This window comes from Gossypium arboreum, chromosome 4 (genome assembly GCF_025698485.1).
Source record: "Gossypium arboreum isolate Shixiya-1 chromosome 4, ASM2569848v2, whole genome shotgun sequence".
Classification (NCBI taxonomy): Eukaryota; Viridiplantae; Streptophyta; class Magnoliopsida; order Malvales; family Malvaceae; genus Gossypium; species Gossypium arboreum.
The window spans coordinates 117,693,707-117,709,734 of record NC_069073.1 but is presented as its reverse complement, the minus strand read 5'-3'; the positions used below and the strand labels follow the sequence as shown (position 1 = coordinate 117,709,734).

At 31.3% G+C, this 16,028-nt stretch overlaps 2 protein-coding genes across 2 annotated transcripts; both read left to right on the top strand.

Moving 5' to 3' along the window:
* The first annotated feature begins 7,881 nt into the window (after positions 1–7,881).
* LOC108457074 (uncharacterized) lies at positions 7,882–11,018 on the top strand. The gene is made up of 2 exons (XM_017755896.2): positions 7,882–10,492; positions 10,673–11,018. The coding sequence occupies exon 1, from the start codon at positions 8,326–8,328 to the stop codon at positions 10,486–10,488; it is 2,163 nt and encodes a 720-aa protein (XP_017611385.1). The 5' UTR covers positions 7,882–8,325; the 3' UTR covers positions 10,489–10,492; positions 10,673–11,018.
* A 3,199-nt stretch (positions 11,019–14,217) lies between these two features.
* On the top strand, positions 14,218–15,732 carry LOC108455968 (protein PELPK1-like). Its single transcript, XM_017754552.2, has one exon. The coding sequence runs from the start codon at positions 14,500–14,502 to the stop codon at positions 15,484–15,486; it is 987 nt and encodes a 328-aa protein (XP_017610041.2). The 5' UTR covers positions 14,218–14,499; the 3' UTR covers positions 15,487–15,732.
* Positions 15,733–16,028: the final 296 nt, after the last annotated feature.

Below are 16,028 nucleotides of genomic sequence, written 5' to 3'. Positions count from 1 at the left end.
TATTTTGTGCGCGTGGTATGCGTGGAGCCTTAATATGCTCCCCATATTAATTGAGGTTAAATTCTGCTATTAGTCCCGGTCCTTTGTAAAAATTGTGTATTTAGTCCCTGTATTTTAATTTTGATCAATTTTAATCCTGTACTTTTTGAATTGGTCAGTTTTAGTCCTTCTACTTTTTGAATTTTGAAATTTTAATCCTGACTAAGATAGTATCAATTAAATTTGATTGGTGAAATCCAATTACTTGTAATGTACTATGTGTACAATTGTAGATTTGATCTATATTTCTTCAACTGAATCATTTTAAGTCCCTATACTTTAAAGTTTAGTCCAATTGATTCAAATAATCAAATCGCACATAATCAAACTCCAGTTTACATCAATTCGATTCATCAATTTTTGAAATGTTTTTAGATTTATTATTATATAGTATTTTAAAGTTTTTCATTTCTTTAAATATAAATTTTATATTATAAAAATTTAAATTTATTTATAAATTAAATAAAATAGAAGTATATTCATATAAATAACAAGTGAATCTAATTAAATAAAATTGATCAAAACACTATAGTAATTTTATACATTTTCGTATTTTTTGTATGTTTATTATGTGGTTTTTTATTTTTACTTTCCCACACGGCCTCAGCCTTTCACACTTTCAGGGGACATGGTTGTCTGACCTCCTATTTTACATTTTTATCTCACTTTTATGTAAAATTTTAAATTAGTCCCTATTTAGTTCTGATTTGTTTTTAGAGTTTTTGTAAGTTCAATTTAAGTCATTCTTGCATGAAAAACATGTTCTAACTAAATGATTGATGACTATTAGTTGTTTTAAAGAAGTTTTGAATTGAAATAACATGTTCTTGTTCTGTGTCTGTTGCAGCATTCCGTAATCTTAATTTGGTGACGAAGAGGGGTAAGGATTATTATATGGTTATTTTTTTATATTTTTGCTTAGCCTATATAAATATACTAAAATATATTTATACATTTTCATATTTTTTATGACTATTATGTTATTTCTAAAATAATTTATTCTTGTAAATCATACTTTTAAGTAAACTAAAATATTTAACTTTATGTATAAAAACTTTCAATACTTAAATATTTATTAATAAAGATAATGTTATGAATTATTATGATTTGTATTGAAATATTAGTAAGTTTACGTTTTAGTTATCCAACTTCAAAAAGTTACAACATGGTCATTGAACTATTCGAAAATTTTCATTCAAGAGATTGGGTTGTTAAAATCTTTGTTGTATGTCCTTTGTTCACACTGCTTGCACCAATTGAAAGCTCTCATTCCACTTCTTTTTTATAGTTCGATTTTTTTTCATGAAACAGCTTTGAATGTTATGAATCTACAAGCCAAAATCCAAACAACTTTCTTCTCTGATCTTTGCCACTAAACGTCAAATTGACTTGGATCTAAGGTATGTTTTGTTAGTGTGTAGGGATAAAAATAAACTTATGAAAAATTAACGAATGCTTTAAGGCGTGTAACAATGCAACTTTCTTTTAAGGTTCTATTTGCCCCCCACCTATATTATGAAGTGCAAAAGAGTTACTAGCAAATGAATCTCGATGATACAATAAAGTCCAATGATTGTCTATGTTTTGCACTGAGCGGAGCATATTAAGGATATTAATTTCTAATTCTTTATAGAACAATCTAAGAATATAAAAGATGATGGGAGAATAGAAAGAAACTTTTTATGTGTTTTTCAAGTGTGTCATGCAAATGAAATTCTACTCCTATTTATAAGAAGTCTCATATCTCTTCATAGTGACATAACTATCCAATTTGATAGTTATATCTTTTAACAATAAATATAATTATTCAATAGATATCTACTTAAATAATTATGACTATTTGTTAATAACTAATTGACATAATTTTTCGTTATTTTTAACTTTTCATTTGCAACTATTAGAACATTATATATTTTGAAAATGTTCCAATCTGTTCTTCTACTCGTTGATGGATATTAATCCACCGTATTAATCATCAAATCATTATTTGAAACTCACTAGTCAAACTTTTAAAAAAAACTTAACATATTAAAATAAAATCTTTTTAATCATTTAGTGACCTAAATAAAAACTTTCAAATAATTCAATGATTAATTTGTAACTTTTAAAGTTGAATGATCAAGCCGTAAATTTACTAATAATTTAGTAATGTAGTTTATCTTATAAAAAATATGTAAGTGCATAAATCTATTTTAAGTTTGAAAATGTAAATATACCTTTCATTGTATATATTCATGTTTAATTAATTTTTTTAAGAGTATAGCTTAAAATGATAGAGTAGTTTCTTTTTATTAATACAACATTGAAGGAGGAAAAAAAAGATAATACATGAGCTTGTCAGTGGTGAATTTAGGGGCTAGAAGGGCTCGGCCTCTGGTTTTTTATTTAGATTCTTTTATAATTTATAAAATTTTAAATTAATAATAATAAAATTATATTTTAATCTCTTTAAAATGATAAAAATTTTGTTTAATTTTAAAAACTATAAATATATAAATTATTAAGATGGTAAAATTATATTTTTATTATCGTAAAAAATATAATTTAATTTTGTTACCAAAATAATTTAGTTGACCTGAAGCTTGTGTCATCTAATTGCCTAACCACAACTTGAAATAAATGTGGGTAAAACACTATAACTTTTATCATTAAGTTTTGTACTAAATTTCATCAAAGTTTGAAAACAATTGTCTCAAAATGTAAAAATGGACCCACATTTATATATTTATTGTATAAATATTTTATATAAAAATATATAAAATAGTAGGGATTTGAATTGTAAAATAGATATTAAAAAAAAGGTAATTGAATGTGTTGTACTAATTGAATTAAATGTGATTCCATTTGTTATATATTTTTATTCAACAAATCAAGTACGTATATGATGGTTAATGTTTTGATTTGGTAATCAAAAATTTATTTTTGGTGAATTATAATAAGAGGGTGAAGTCCGAACAACCAACTAACGTGATTAGCGCAATTTGAATCCAAGCCACACCTAGAGCAATAAACATCCTTAACCATCAAGCTATTACATGGGGTTCTGATAATCAAATTTAATACGACGAATTCATAATTTTGATATTTTAACTCACAATTTTATATGATTTTTTTTCCAATGTATTTATTTGAGTAAGTCTAGTGACTGATTTTTCTTGTTCTGTAGGTCCATGAAAGGCGTAAACACTGATCACGAGTTTTAAAATTGTTTCATGCTCAAAGGGAGAATTGAACCCTGACTACTAATTAAAGTAGGAGAGACTCTTAGTATCTTACCTAACTCTCGTGATTTTTTATATGCTTTTTAGTATGAAGGAATAAGGTTATAAAACCAAGTACTAGATTTTTTTTGTGAAATACAATAATAATTTTTTTGGAAATTTTAAGAATTTTGAAAAATTATGTCGAAATTTGAATTTGATTTATTTTGGTATGATAAATTAATTTCTTGAGTTAATCATGCAACTCAATCAATAATTATTATTTTAATGTAATTAAAATTTTAAGGTGTTACAATTACAATGTAATCATAGTACAAATAAAAACGCATGTTCAGGAAACCACAAGGTTCAGATTATTACAAACATAAAAAAGATTATCCTAGTAATCAGAAAGTATAAACAAACTATTACAGTCCAAACGAACTAAAAACTGCTACAATCCATACCAAAGCCAAAGAAATAGACTAATTGGATTAAAATTCACGCATGACAACCACATATGATGTTACTCAAAGACGGCACATATAGTTGCGTATGGTAGCTAATGGATCTCGAACTTGGATACTTAAGACTTAAAACCTCCAAATTTGCCAACTCAGTTATGGTTTTATAATCTCTATTAATAATTGAGTTAGTATCACGAATCAATATGACATAAATTTAGTTAGGAAATAACTAAAATTCTTTTATATTTTAGAAGTAATAAATGTTATCATGAAATTATTTTATAAATCTATAAACAACGAGACTTAAATCTAAAAGATGAAAATCCTTTAATTTATGTATAAAAAAAGCCCTAAAATTTCAATTTTATCATTTTATCTAAAATCTCATGCATTTTACATAAATTCTTTTCACCTATTTCATAAAAGTGAGGTAATTTAATATATTTTATTATAATTAATTAAATAATTATAAATATGAAAAACAATCCTATCCTCATATATTCATTTCACTTACACTTCATTTTCCTACGACATTACAATTTAGGGTTTCTTTCGATAAATAATTATTTTCAGTACGATCCTTTTAGTTTTCTTTTTGTTTCGTGTTATAATATAACTATAATATCTAATTTTATCATTACTGTTATTTTTATACTAACAATAAATAAATGCACTACACATATAAAAGTACCCTCATCATTCATATTAATAAAGTATATTTTTTTAATGATTCACATTTAAAAGTTACGTAGGGGTAAAAGTACAACATTTATAATTGTGGGTTCCACTTTATCTTTTGACAGACCAACCAAATTCTAATTTCTAATTGATTATTTTGCACCATAATTATTACTAGATTTTTAAACATCCATACGTGTGGGAATGCAATATAAAGTGGGAAAATTGAATTGAATATTAGGTAGGTAGTTTTTTAATTAAACTAATACGAGTTTCACTCAAGCTTCGTGTTAGGTTAATTATTTATTTATCGACTAAATTATAGTGTAAAAATTTAAATGTTACAATTTACTAAAAGTTTTTATACTTTTTGTATATTTAGAATTTAATCTCCATACTATTATTTTTAAGATTTTAGTCTCTCTCTAATTTAAAAATTATGGTTTATTTATTAACACTACTATAATTATTCTATGTTGGTGTGCATTTTGAAAAAAAATTGGTATCTATGCAACAAAAAATATTATAACGAACTTGAAATTAATAAAAATTTTAATGGTGCTAATAATTCTTAATTCACATTATTATTTTAATTAGAATAATTTATTTAGACTAACTAATGACGTTATCAAAGTTGAGGTATCAAATTATGTCAAAATTAAAATATATAGATTAAATCTCAAATTTGAGTAAAATACGAAATCAAATTAAAATCTAACCACTCTTATAACTTAAAAAGTAGAGGATCGGAATTGAAATTTACCCATGTGAAAAAAAAAGGTTACAAACTTGAACAAGGGTGCCTTCCTTTTTATATATATAGTTGTAAATCATAAAAGCAAAAAATAAAAATAAAAATTTTATGTTAAATAACCTTTATACTTTGATGATGTATATTTTATTAAAAGAAGAATATAATTTTGGTCATTGAATTTGGTAATTAGGTTAAATTTTAATACTTAAATTTGTACAATTGATTTAATCGATTATTAAATTTGGATTCTATCGAGATTTAATAACGAGATTAGTGTTACTTGAATAGGACTAGATCGGACATATACTGATTAATATAAGGATTTGAATAAAGAGGTTGAATTGGTTGACTTGAAACTAGTAAAGATCGAAATTGACAATTAAATAGATCGAAATGGTTTAATTTTTTTAAAATTTTAATTAATTCTTTAATTATTGTAAGTCCAACGGTTGAATTAATCAAACTAGTTGAACCGAAAAGCAATGATCTGACTTGTTTGACCACTTGTCCAACTATTAAAATATTAAACATGACACTCTTAAATTCTACTATATCACCACGTGAAAATTTATGTACACTTTTTTTAAAAAAATTTAAATGATGATGTGCTATAATCTCATAGTCTTATAACATTAAAATTTTATAATTTATTTTTTTAATTTTCAAAATTTTAGATTTAAAAGTTTTGGAACATAATAGAAGGTTCAAAAAAAGAAGAAGGCATAAACCTGAAAGTGTTGACCTTTAGTTGACTTCAAAGTGTTTATAATTTATTTTTTTATTAGTTTTTCTGGGATTTCAAAGAGTTGTCTTGGAATGAGTCTCCAAGTATATGTGTTTTTCTATTAGTTAAGACATGGTGGAATTCTAGCACATGCATTGATGTTTTATTATTAAAGCTTTGTTTATTGTTGAAGTAGAAAAGTAATTTTCAATTAAAACTTTAATTTTAAATAAAAAGTTTTAAATTAAATTTTGATGTTAAATTTGATAATTAAATTTTTACTTTTTGTTTTGTTGGAAAAGTATTTTTTAATGAAATTATTTTTTATCTCTCATTAAATATTTTATTTTATAATATCAAGTTTGAAATTGACATTTTAATTTTTAAAAGTACTTTTTAATAATAATGATAGCTTAGAGTTCGTTAAAGCGCTACAAGCTAGCCATTTGGAAAGGTCCTTGGTAAAAAAAATTCATTTGAGTTTACAAGCTATTGAGCAGTGATGTTTTAAGCATATTTCAAGAAATAAGAATAAAGTTGTTGATAGACTTACTAAAATGATTTTAGACAAAAGTACAGAGGTATAGGTTTTAGATAAAGTCCATGAGGTGTTTGTTTGATGAGTTTGGGATTGATAAAGTAGCTAAATTTCTAGTTGTAATTGTTTAACATAAATGGTTAACTTTTTTTTTACACAAAAAAATATAAATTTTTTTACGACACTTTTTAACCTCAATCATAAACTAACCCTAAGTAGCATATAGGTGGGTCTAATGTGATTTGGTGCTTATCCATGACGTATATTTATCATGACTTGAGTTGGGCTGGGTTTGTGTTGGGTCAATACAAAATTTTAGATTCGTTTTTTTAGATCTGGCTTGGTTCGCTCAAAAATGAGCTTAAAATTTTGCCCAAGATTTGTTGTCCAAATAAAAATGGTAAACTTGAGTTCAACCCCACCTACTCGTATTAATTTTTTTATATAGAAACAAGTTTAAAAAATATAATGCATCAAATACACTAAACACATTAAATTAAAATATTTCCCCAAAAATTGAAAATACATTAAAAATGTTTATACTTAGATAACACTAAGATAAGTATAATTTAGCAAGCAAATGCCTTTAAAATAATAGTAAAATTAATAATAAAATAAGAGTTATACAATATCCAAATAATAACAACAAAATAGTAGTAATATATTAGTAAAATGATAGCAAAATAATAATAAAATAACAACAAACAACAAAAAGGAAATTTTTTTTAGGCAAATTCGAGCTAGGTCGAGCCCTACTCATTTAGAAAACAAACATTATTTCTTGTCCAAACCCATTTTTTAGACTTATATTTTTACTTAAACCTTCTTACTTTTTTAACAGTTTTTCGAATTTGAATAAGTGACTCACCTCATATCAAATCTAGATGTGATGATTATATGTGGACGAGGTAGTCTCTTTGGTTGAGGCAACCTCTCACAGTTATGAATATATTGTGGGGTGAATAAATTTAGTTATATGAAGCAAGGTGATATTATATAACAATATTAATTCAATTTATTTATGGTTTCTTTAGACAAATATTTATTTTAATGTGATATATTTAGTTTCTTTTCACCTCGCATTACAATATTAATATAAATTTTGATTTAACAGTCATTATTATTCTTACATTAACAGAATTTAATCAAGAAGTGATGTGACGTATGCATAGCTGACTTTTTCGAAGAACCACTTTATAATATGCTTCACTCTTTATTTGTGTGTAAAAACAAGCTCTATCACTTTGATCTTTCCTTCATACAATCCACAGTATAGAAAGAACGGACATAAGGTTGATATTTTGTTCCAATAAATATAGTTAAGAAAACAAGATAAATACTAATAAAATAAAATAATATTATTTCATTTCATGCTCCGAAATCCTCCTCATTACGTTATTCCGTATCTCAATGATTTTTCTTTTATTGAAAAAAATACTAAAAACGTTTAAAATAAAATATCTTTTTTTTTTGTGGAAATGACGAAATGCCACACACAAGGGTTAGGTTAAGGTTCGGCGCACCTTAATAAAGACGACTGTCACAATGCAAAACTGTACCACAATCCATAAATTCCTTTTGAAATTACCAAAACACCCTTTTCCAGCAAAGCTTTCCATATTTTTTTTGCCATTTCAAAAGTTCAAAGTTCAACCCACACTTCCCTACTAAAAATAAAAAATTTTGCACTTGGACACTGGATTTTGAAAAGACAATAATACCCATCCACATTTCCCTTTATTCCTTATAAGCCAAGTGAAACCAATGCGGAATTTGTTTCAAAACAGGTGTCTTGAATCGTCCAAAACCAGACACCGAGGTGACGCTTTTGTCTGGTTCCTTTTTCCCACCATCAAACAAAAGTAGTTTCCGCACAACAAAAAAGCAAGAGAGAGAGAGAGAGAAAACCACATTGGGAGAAGGAAATGGACGGTAACACTACTGAAGCGGAACGTTGGCTCACCATAGCTGAGAAGCTATTGGCGTCACGTGACTTGCACGGGGCTAGGACGTTGGCGATCCGAGCACGGGAACTGGCCCCGGTGCCGGCTGACCAGATACTGGCTGTGACCGACACTCTCATGGCTGCGCAATCAAACCCTCAAGATTGGTACGGGATATTACAACTCGTGCCGTTAACTCAGTCTATGGAAGTGGTGGCGGGTCAGTACAGGAAACTGGCTATGCTTTTGAATTATGGGAAGAACGGTCTTTCTTTTTCAGATCAGGCCTTTCGGTTGGTTTCTGAAGCTTGGAATGTGTTGTCTAATCCTTCTAAGAAAGCCATTTATGATAACGAGTTGAGGTTTCTTCAGTTTGGCCCGGTGAGTCAGTTCGGTCAACAGTATCACCACCATCAGCAGCAGCAGCAGCATCAGCAACAACCGCAACTTCAGCAGCCGCAAACACAGGCGTTGTTTATGCAACCGCCGCCGCCTCCGAAAGAGACGCAGACGCTGTTTATGCAACAGCCACCGTCTGCGCCTCCGAAAGAGACGCAAACGCTGTTTATGCAACCGCCTGCTCCTCCGCCTCCTAAGGAAACGCAGACGTTGTTTATGCAGCCGCCGGCTCCTCCGCCTCCGAAGGAAACGCAAACGCTGTTTATGCAACCACCGGCTCCTCCGCCTCCGAAAGAAACGCAAACGCAAACGCTGTTTATGCAACCACCGGCGCCTCCGCCTCCGAAAGAAACGCAAACGCAAACGCTGTTTATGCAATCGCCGCCAAAAGAAACGCAAACGCAAGTTACACAACCGCTATTTGCGATAAGAAGCCCTACGAATAATAATAAAGATGGAAATGCTGCATTAGATGGGGGAGGGCAGTTGGGTTTAAATAATAATCCGCCGGAGCCGACTCGCCCGGCTGAGTCAACTTGGGCAAGGCAGATGAATCAGATAGGTTTAGCTGGGTCGAGTCAGATTAATCAGTCAGGATCAGTTGGTTCGAGCCACATTAGTCGGCCAGAGCCTACACGGACAAGCCAGGTTAACCGGCCGGAGCCTACGCAATCGAGCCAGCTTAATCAGCCGGAGCCAACGCGGACCAGCCAGGTTAATCAGATAGGAGTTGCTAGCTCGATTGAATTTAATCGGACCGAGCCGATTCGGACAGTTGAGATTAATCAGACAGCTCCGCCTCCTCCCCCTCCAGCGGAGAATACTCGAACAGAGCCCAATGGTGTGACTGGGAAGACCGATTCCACTCGGCCTAGTCAAGCTACTGAGTCAGAGGGACCGACTTTCTGGACAGCTTGTCCGTACTGTTACGTTCTCTACGAGTATCCCAGGGTGTACGAAGATTGTACGCTGAGGTGTCAGACTAAGAGTTGCCGGCGAGCTTACCATGCAGTTGTGATACAGTCGCCGCCGGTGAACGGAAAGGACACTCATTTCTACTGTTGGGGTTTTTTCCCAATAGGGATTTCGAGGAATGGTAAGAATAAGGGCGGTAATTTCCCCGGTTGGTCCCCTATTTCCAACATGTATGCTTGTCCCATCGACAAGATTGCTGGAAAACAAAAGACTGCCATAAAACCTGCTCCAAGAGTGTATTACGAAGACAATGATGCATACGTCGAGATTCTTGATTCAAGTGGACCTTCAGAGGATGGTGATGACGATGATGATGACGACGACGAATGGCAGAAAGATGAGAGGAAGAAGAAGAAGGCAAAGAGTGCCAAAGGGAAAGGATCTGCTGGGAGAAAAGCTAAGAAACCACAGAGTGAGAGAGTGAATAAAGGGAGCAACGAGCAAGTTAGTGATAATCGCATTGGGAATTTAAACGGTGCTCCGATATCACCCGAGGGAAAGCCAACTGCTGAATCAAGCAGAAGGGGGGTCGCAAATAGTGGGAGGAAACAAATGGTGAGAGGAGCAAAGAATCTGGGGAAGTTGGATTTGAATGTGGAGTTCAGTAACGAAGTGGAAGAGTCGGTACCGAGGAGGAGTGAGGGGAACCATGCTGGATACGGCGAAGAGGATAACATTGAAGGGAACGGATTTTTTGAGGGTCTTGATGAGTTTTTAAGTAGCTTGCCTATACTCTCAGCTGTTGGGGATGATAAAGTTAAGGCTACTTAGTGAAGTAAGATCCTTGTTTCCTTTTTTGCAGCAGTTGTAGTTCTAATCGTATGCTTGTAGTATTTAACTATGTGGAGGTACTAGGTTGAATTTGACTGGATACTTTGTAGCATCCTATGTTATTATTTTTATAGTTCCGAGCTGCCTGTTTATTCCTAGTGAATTTTCCTGTTTGGGAGGACAGGTTAGAAAGCTTGGTACATAACCATCAGACATTTTGGGTTGAAGATCGAATATCCACCCACCTTGTAAGTTCCCCCTCTTTTAGAAAAAGGGAAAGATAAAAGTGCCCGATGGTGGAAATATGGTCCGAGAAATGTTGAATCGAGCTATTTAGGTTGTTATTATTGCTTTTTTTTTTTTTAGAAGATTTCAATAAATAGGGGATTCATAGCAGAATAAGCTTCAATTGTTAGGGATTCTCTATGGATCTAATTATCAATGCCTTTGTGCTCTAAGCATGACACACCAAAGGTTATTTTCACTATCGTTTAACTCTTTCCATTCAATGCAATATATTAGCTTTAATATATTCTTTTTTTTAATTGTATCCTTGCCTCTACTTTGTGTGTGCTTGCTTTATCATGACTTATTGACAATAATCGATACCTTGTTAGTCTTGGTTCCTTAAGTATCGGTTGCCCAAAACCAAGAACAGACTTTCCTTCTGTTCTTAAGTACTGAAGCATCCGAATTTTATGGTAATATGAGTTGTAAAATCCTTTCGACCTAGGAGTATTGAGATTTCGGTCTGAAAGAGTTATATTGTTACTACTGTTCTTTGTATAGATGCTCTGTATGCAATGATTTATCGGCTGGCCTTAATTCGGAACGGATGAATCACATTTGATTTGCTGGTATGCTAGTAATGTAGCCATCAGCTTGCCATGCCAATGGTGAGAAACCCATAACAATATTGTATGATAAATAAACTCTTTGATCTCTTTTAGGGACTTATTATATTGATAGTTGGTAACTAGTATGGTACAGTACAGTGTCGGATATAGGAATGTATATGAAGGGCATTCCCTACTTACCCATGTGCAGCTGCTATTTTTGGGAATTGAATTGTTGTGTGTTTAAATTTCCTTGATTTATTACATGCATCATGTTTTTATTGCAACATTAGTGGAGAGAGAATCTTACTTTTGATTAAATGTTGAACAGCCCAACAAGTTATTCAATCTTTAAATTTCTCTCTCTATATGTGTTATGGTTTTTTGCTTTCTTGCCTGCCCTTTGTGGTTGGTGTTGATAGTTTTGGAGTTGTTTTAGTTTACGTCTTCCGGTATTTGTGGTTTGCGTTGATGGTTTTGGATTTGTTTTAGTTCCAATTGTTCCGACTTCCGGGACAATGGTACGGAGATATTACCCTCCTCCGAAAACATGGAAAATGCTTTAAACAAATTTGAGCATACTGGTATCCACCACTCTGGTCTAAGAAAACATGACTTGACATGACAAGCAAGGTCATATGGCATGCTTCTTGATCTTAGGACTGAAGTGTTTGGGGTTAAGGTTGTCTCATGTTCATCTTGTTTAGTCATTTGTTCATCTTTGATTTCCATATATATGTAAGCTTTGTTAAAGTTTCTGCATTATGATTTATTGGACCCTTGCAAGCAACAAAGGATTGCATTTGTAATCTGTTTTAACATTTTCTGAAACTCAGCCCAATGTGATAGGATATGGGCTGAAATAATTTAAAAAAGCCTTTAATTATATATTTTTGGTCCTTTTCAATTTTGATTTTGATATTGAACAAAGTGATCACTTTCAAAAAATTATAACGAATTTAATTTACGTCAATTTCAAACCAAGGACATTTAATTATAAAGTAAATGTATTATTTGTTAATAGTATATAAATTTTATTGGTATAATAATAAATTTAGTCTCAAAGTCTATACATTTTGTTAAATTGATCTTAATTTAATAAATTTGACCCACAATATTTATAATTTTTTAAATTTAGTCTTAATTCAATAAATTTAGCTCATAACATTTATATATTTTGTCAAAATTTATGCAGAATATACAAATATCGAGTGTTAAATATGTTATTATATCAATCAAAATTGATTAGAAACATTGACGCTGTGATTAATTGCCTTCACTTGCTCACTTTCGAAATTTAAAGGGACAAAATTACTTTATTTTTAAAAAGGGACCAATTTACTCAATATCAAAATTAAAAGGACTGAAAATGTATTTTTACCTTTTAATTTATACTTAATAAAATTTTAATTTTTAATTTATAGCTAACTATGTTCTAGCTTTTAGTTATTCGTAAATAAACCCTTAATATAAATAAAAATTTCACTTCAAAACAAAGGAGGTACAAAAGTATTTATTTAGGTTCAAAGGAAATTACAATTTTTCCTAACTTTTCTTAAGTGTAATTTTTTTCCTTATAACCCTATTTTATTCCCCAGTGAAATTTTAAATGGATTAGGTAAATTGTTAAGAAATTTATTGTGTAAATGCGAGCTATGGAAGTGTTTTATAGTCAACGTAAGATTAATAGTATAAGTGCTTGAAATGGAGACGGCTATATTATTAGCTTTGATGTATCAAGCTTTTGATATAACAATATTTAAGGCAAATTTTATATGTAATATATGTCCTAAATCGTTTGGTGAAAATATAATTGAAAATTTCATCAAACATTTATTATGTTGATCGTATGTAGACCTGAACCCGCCCGAAAAGTGGGAGGGTTTGGGAAAAAAAACGAGGTCCATTTTCTAAATTGGTTGGGCATTGGGTAAATTTTTTTGGCCCAAGCCCAGCCTGAACTTGCAAAAAAAAAAAAATCTGCTACCTTTTCCTGCTGTTTTGGCGTTGTTTCGTTATTATATTGTTACTATTTTATTGTTATTAAGTACAAATAAAATTTTAAATTTATTTCTAATTTGTTGGGAAACATTGATTTTAATGTTTTTAGTGTATTTGATGTATTATATTTTTAAATTTATTTTTATATTAAAATAATCATATAAAAAAATTTAATACGGACGGGCTCCAATTTTAGTATTTTTATCCAGGCCAGACTTGGGATAAAAATTTAAACCCGTTTTTCAGACAGAACCATACCTGGACCTAAAAAATGGACCTAAACTTCTATTGAAGTTGGAGCGGAACCAACACATAATCACCTCTAACTTTATGTAATCAAATTTTAATATTTTAATTTTCTTCTACGTCTTTCATTAATTTATTTTTAAATAACAAAGAAACAAAAAACATAAATTATCGTTGCAAAAGCAAGTTGGTATTATATAGTTGAACAAACCAAACGTAGCAAATAAATTTTTAAATTAATCTTTTATATGAATTTTATTTCGTTCATATATTGTTATTATTTTCTAATATTATATCTAATTATTTTATATAACCGTGTCGTAATCAAAATTAAAAAAAAAAATCCCAGCTTATGTTTGAAGAAAATAAAGCAGAGTTAAGGTGTTAAACAAATGTTAATTTAGTATGATAATATGAGTACATTAATTGTTTATTCAATCCAATATAAAGACCAAAGGCTTGATTAGGGTGATGCCAACTTCATAATGGTGGTCAAATGTATGTGTCATAGTTTGATATAGTTTTTCAGTAAAGAACAGGTGAGAAGTTGAGCTAACAAAATCTAGAATTTCTCACCAAACATCTACAGGACCTCCTTGTTCTCCACTTCCTGTTACCTATAAAAGCCTCGTCATTTCATGCAATTGCATAAACAAGCACCCTTCAAGTATTCATTTTGAAGCACTTCTTGTCATTTCCCATCTGATTTTCTTAATCATGGCTTATCATCGTTTCCCTTTCTTTGTGTTACCCTTTTTATTAATCACTTTGTCATCGATGAGTAGCAACATAGTCTTGGTTGGTGCTCGGCATCTTTTGGAGACATCTGTGCGGAGATTCCTAAACCCGAGTTGCTCGAGATACCGTCCTTCCCAAAGGTGAACTTCCAAAGCTCGAATTGCCGAAATCCAAAACTGAAATACCTAAAATGCCTGAGTTGCCAAAACCTGAATTGCCTAAAGTTCCGGAGTTGCCAAAGCCCGAATTGCCTGAGGTTCCCAAGTTTCCGAAAGTTCCAGAATTGCCAAAACCAGAATTACCCAAGGTTCCTGAGTTTCCGAAAGTTCCAGAGTTGCCAAAGCCTGAATTTCCTAAGATTCCCGAGTTGAAAAAACCTAAAGAAGTCAAAGTTCCAGAGATGCCCAATGCTCCTAAATTGTCAAAATCTGAAGCACCAAAAGTTCCGGAGTTACCAAAGCCAGAATTTCCTAAAGTTCCTGAAGTGCCCAAGCCTGAATTACCCAAAGCTCCTGAGTTGCCAAAACCTGAATTACCAAAAGTTCCTGAGTTACCAAAGCCAGAATTGCCTAAAGTTCCTGAGGTGCCTAAGCCAGAATTGCCTAAAGTTCCTGAGGTACCTAAGTCGGAATTGCCCAAAGCTCCTGAAGTGCCCAAGCCTGAATTACCCAAAGCTCCCGAGTTGCCAAAACTTGAATCACCAAAAGTTCCTGAGTTACCAAAGCCAGAATTGCCTAAAGTTCCTGAAGTGCCTAAGCCAGAATTGCCCAAAGCTCCTGAATTGCCAAAAATTCCTGAGTTCACAAAACCAGAATTGCCTAAAATTCCTGAGGTACCAAAACCAGAATTGCCTAAAGTGACTGAGTTGCCAAAACTTGAATTACCAAAAGTTTCTGAGGTGCCTAAGCCAGAATTGCCAAAAGCTCCTGAATTACCAAAACCTCAATTACCTAAAATTCCCGGGTTAACAAAACCAGAATTGCCTAAAGTTCCAGAGGTACCGAAACCAGAATTGCCCAAAACTCCTGAGTTGCCAAAACCTGAATTACCTAAAGTTCCTGAATTGCCTAGCATGCCTAAACCCGAAGAACCCAAAGTTCTAGAGCTACCCAAACCAGAACTACCTAAGTTACCCAATCTACCAAAGCCGGAAACACCTAAACAAGAACTGCCTTAAGTTGCCTGATTTGCCTATCGTGCCAAAACCTTGAATCATGGTACTATGTTTGTTTTCCCTCGACAATAAACATATGATTTTTAGATATTCTTCTTATAAGAGTGTGTTGATTAGCATATTTAAATTCATTTCATAGATTACTTGTAGACCAGATTATTTATATATGTTTGTTTTGAGTGATTTTATTGTTACCATCTATATATTATACATGTATACTTTCTAAATAAATTTATAGTTATAGACAAAGTTTGGTTTTTTCTTTTTACTTGGGATTTGGCATGCTCTTTTTCTTGCTCAATACGAAGATTTCATTAAAGAAAAGAACATATACAGACATAAAAAAGGCCTACAAAAAGCCCCCAAAAAACAAAGTAAGAAGTTGAAAGGCTTGAAATGGACTATAGCTCAACTTATGGGTGAGTAAAATTAGATTCAATTTTAAAAACTTGAGAAAAAAATTTAAATTTTAAATTAAATAGTTCGAGTTGTTTGAGTTATTTGGATCAAATCGAATAAAAAATCAAAATATTTGGTTTAACTTG

Coding starts and splice junctions, on each gene's coding strand:
- LOC108457074 (XM_017755896.2), top strand. CDS start 8,326: ATGGACGGTAACACTACTGAAGCGGAACGTTGGCTCACCATAGCTGAG.
- LOC108455968 (XM_017754552.2), top strand. CDS start 14,500: ATGCCTGAGTTGCCAAAACCTGAATTGCCTAAAGTTCCGGAGTTGCCA.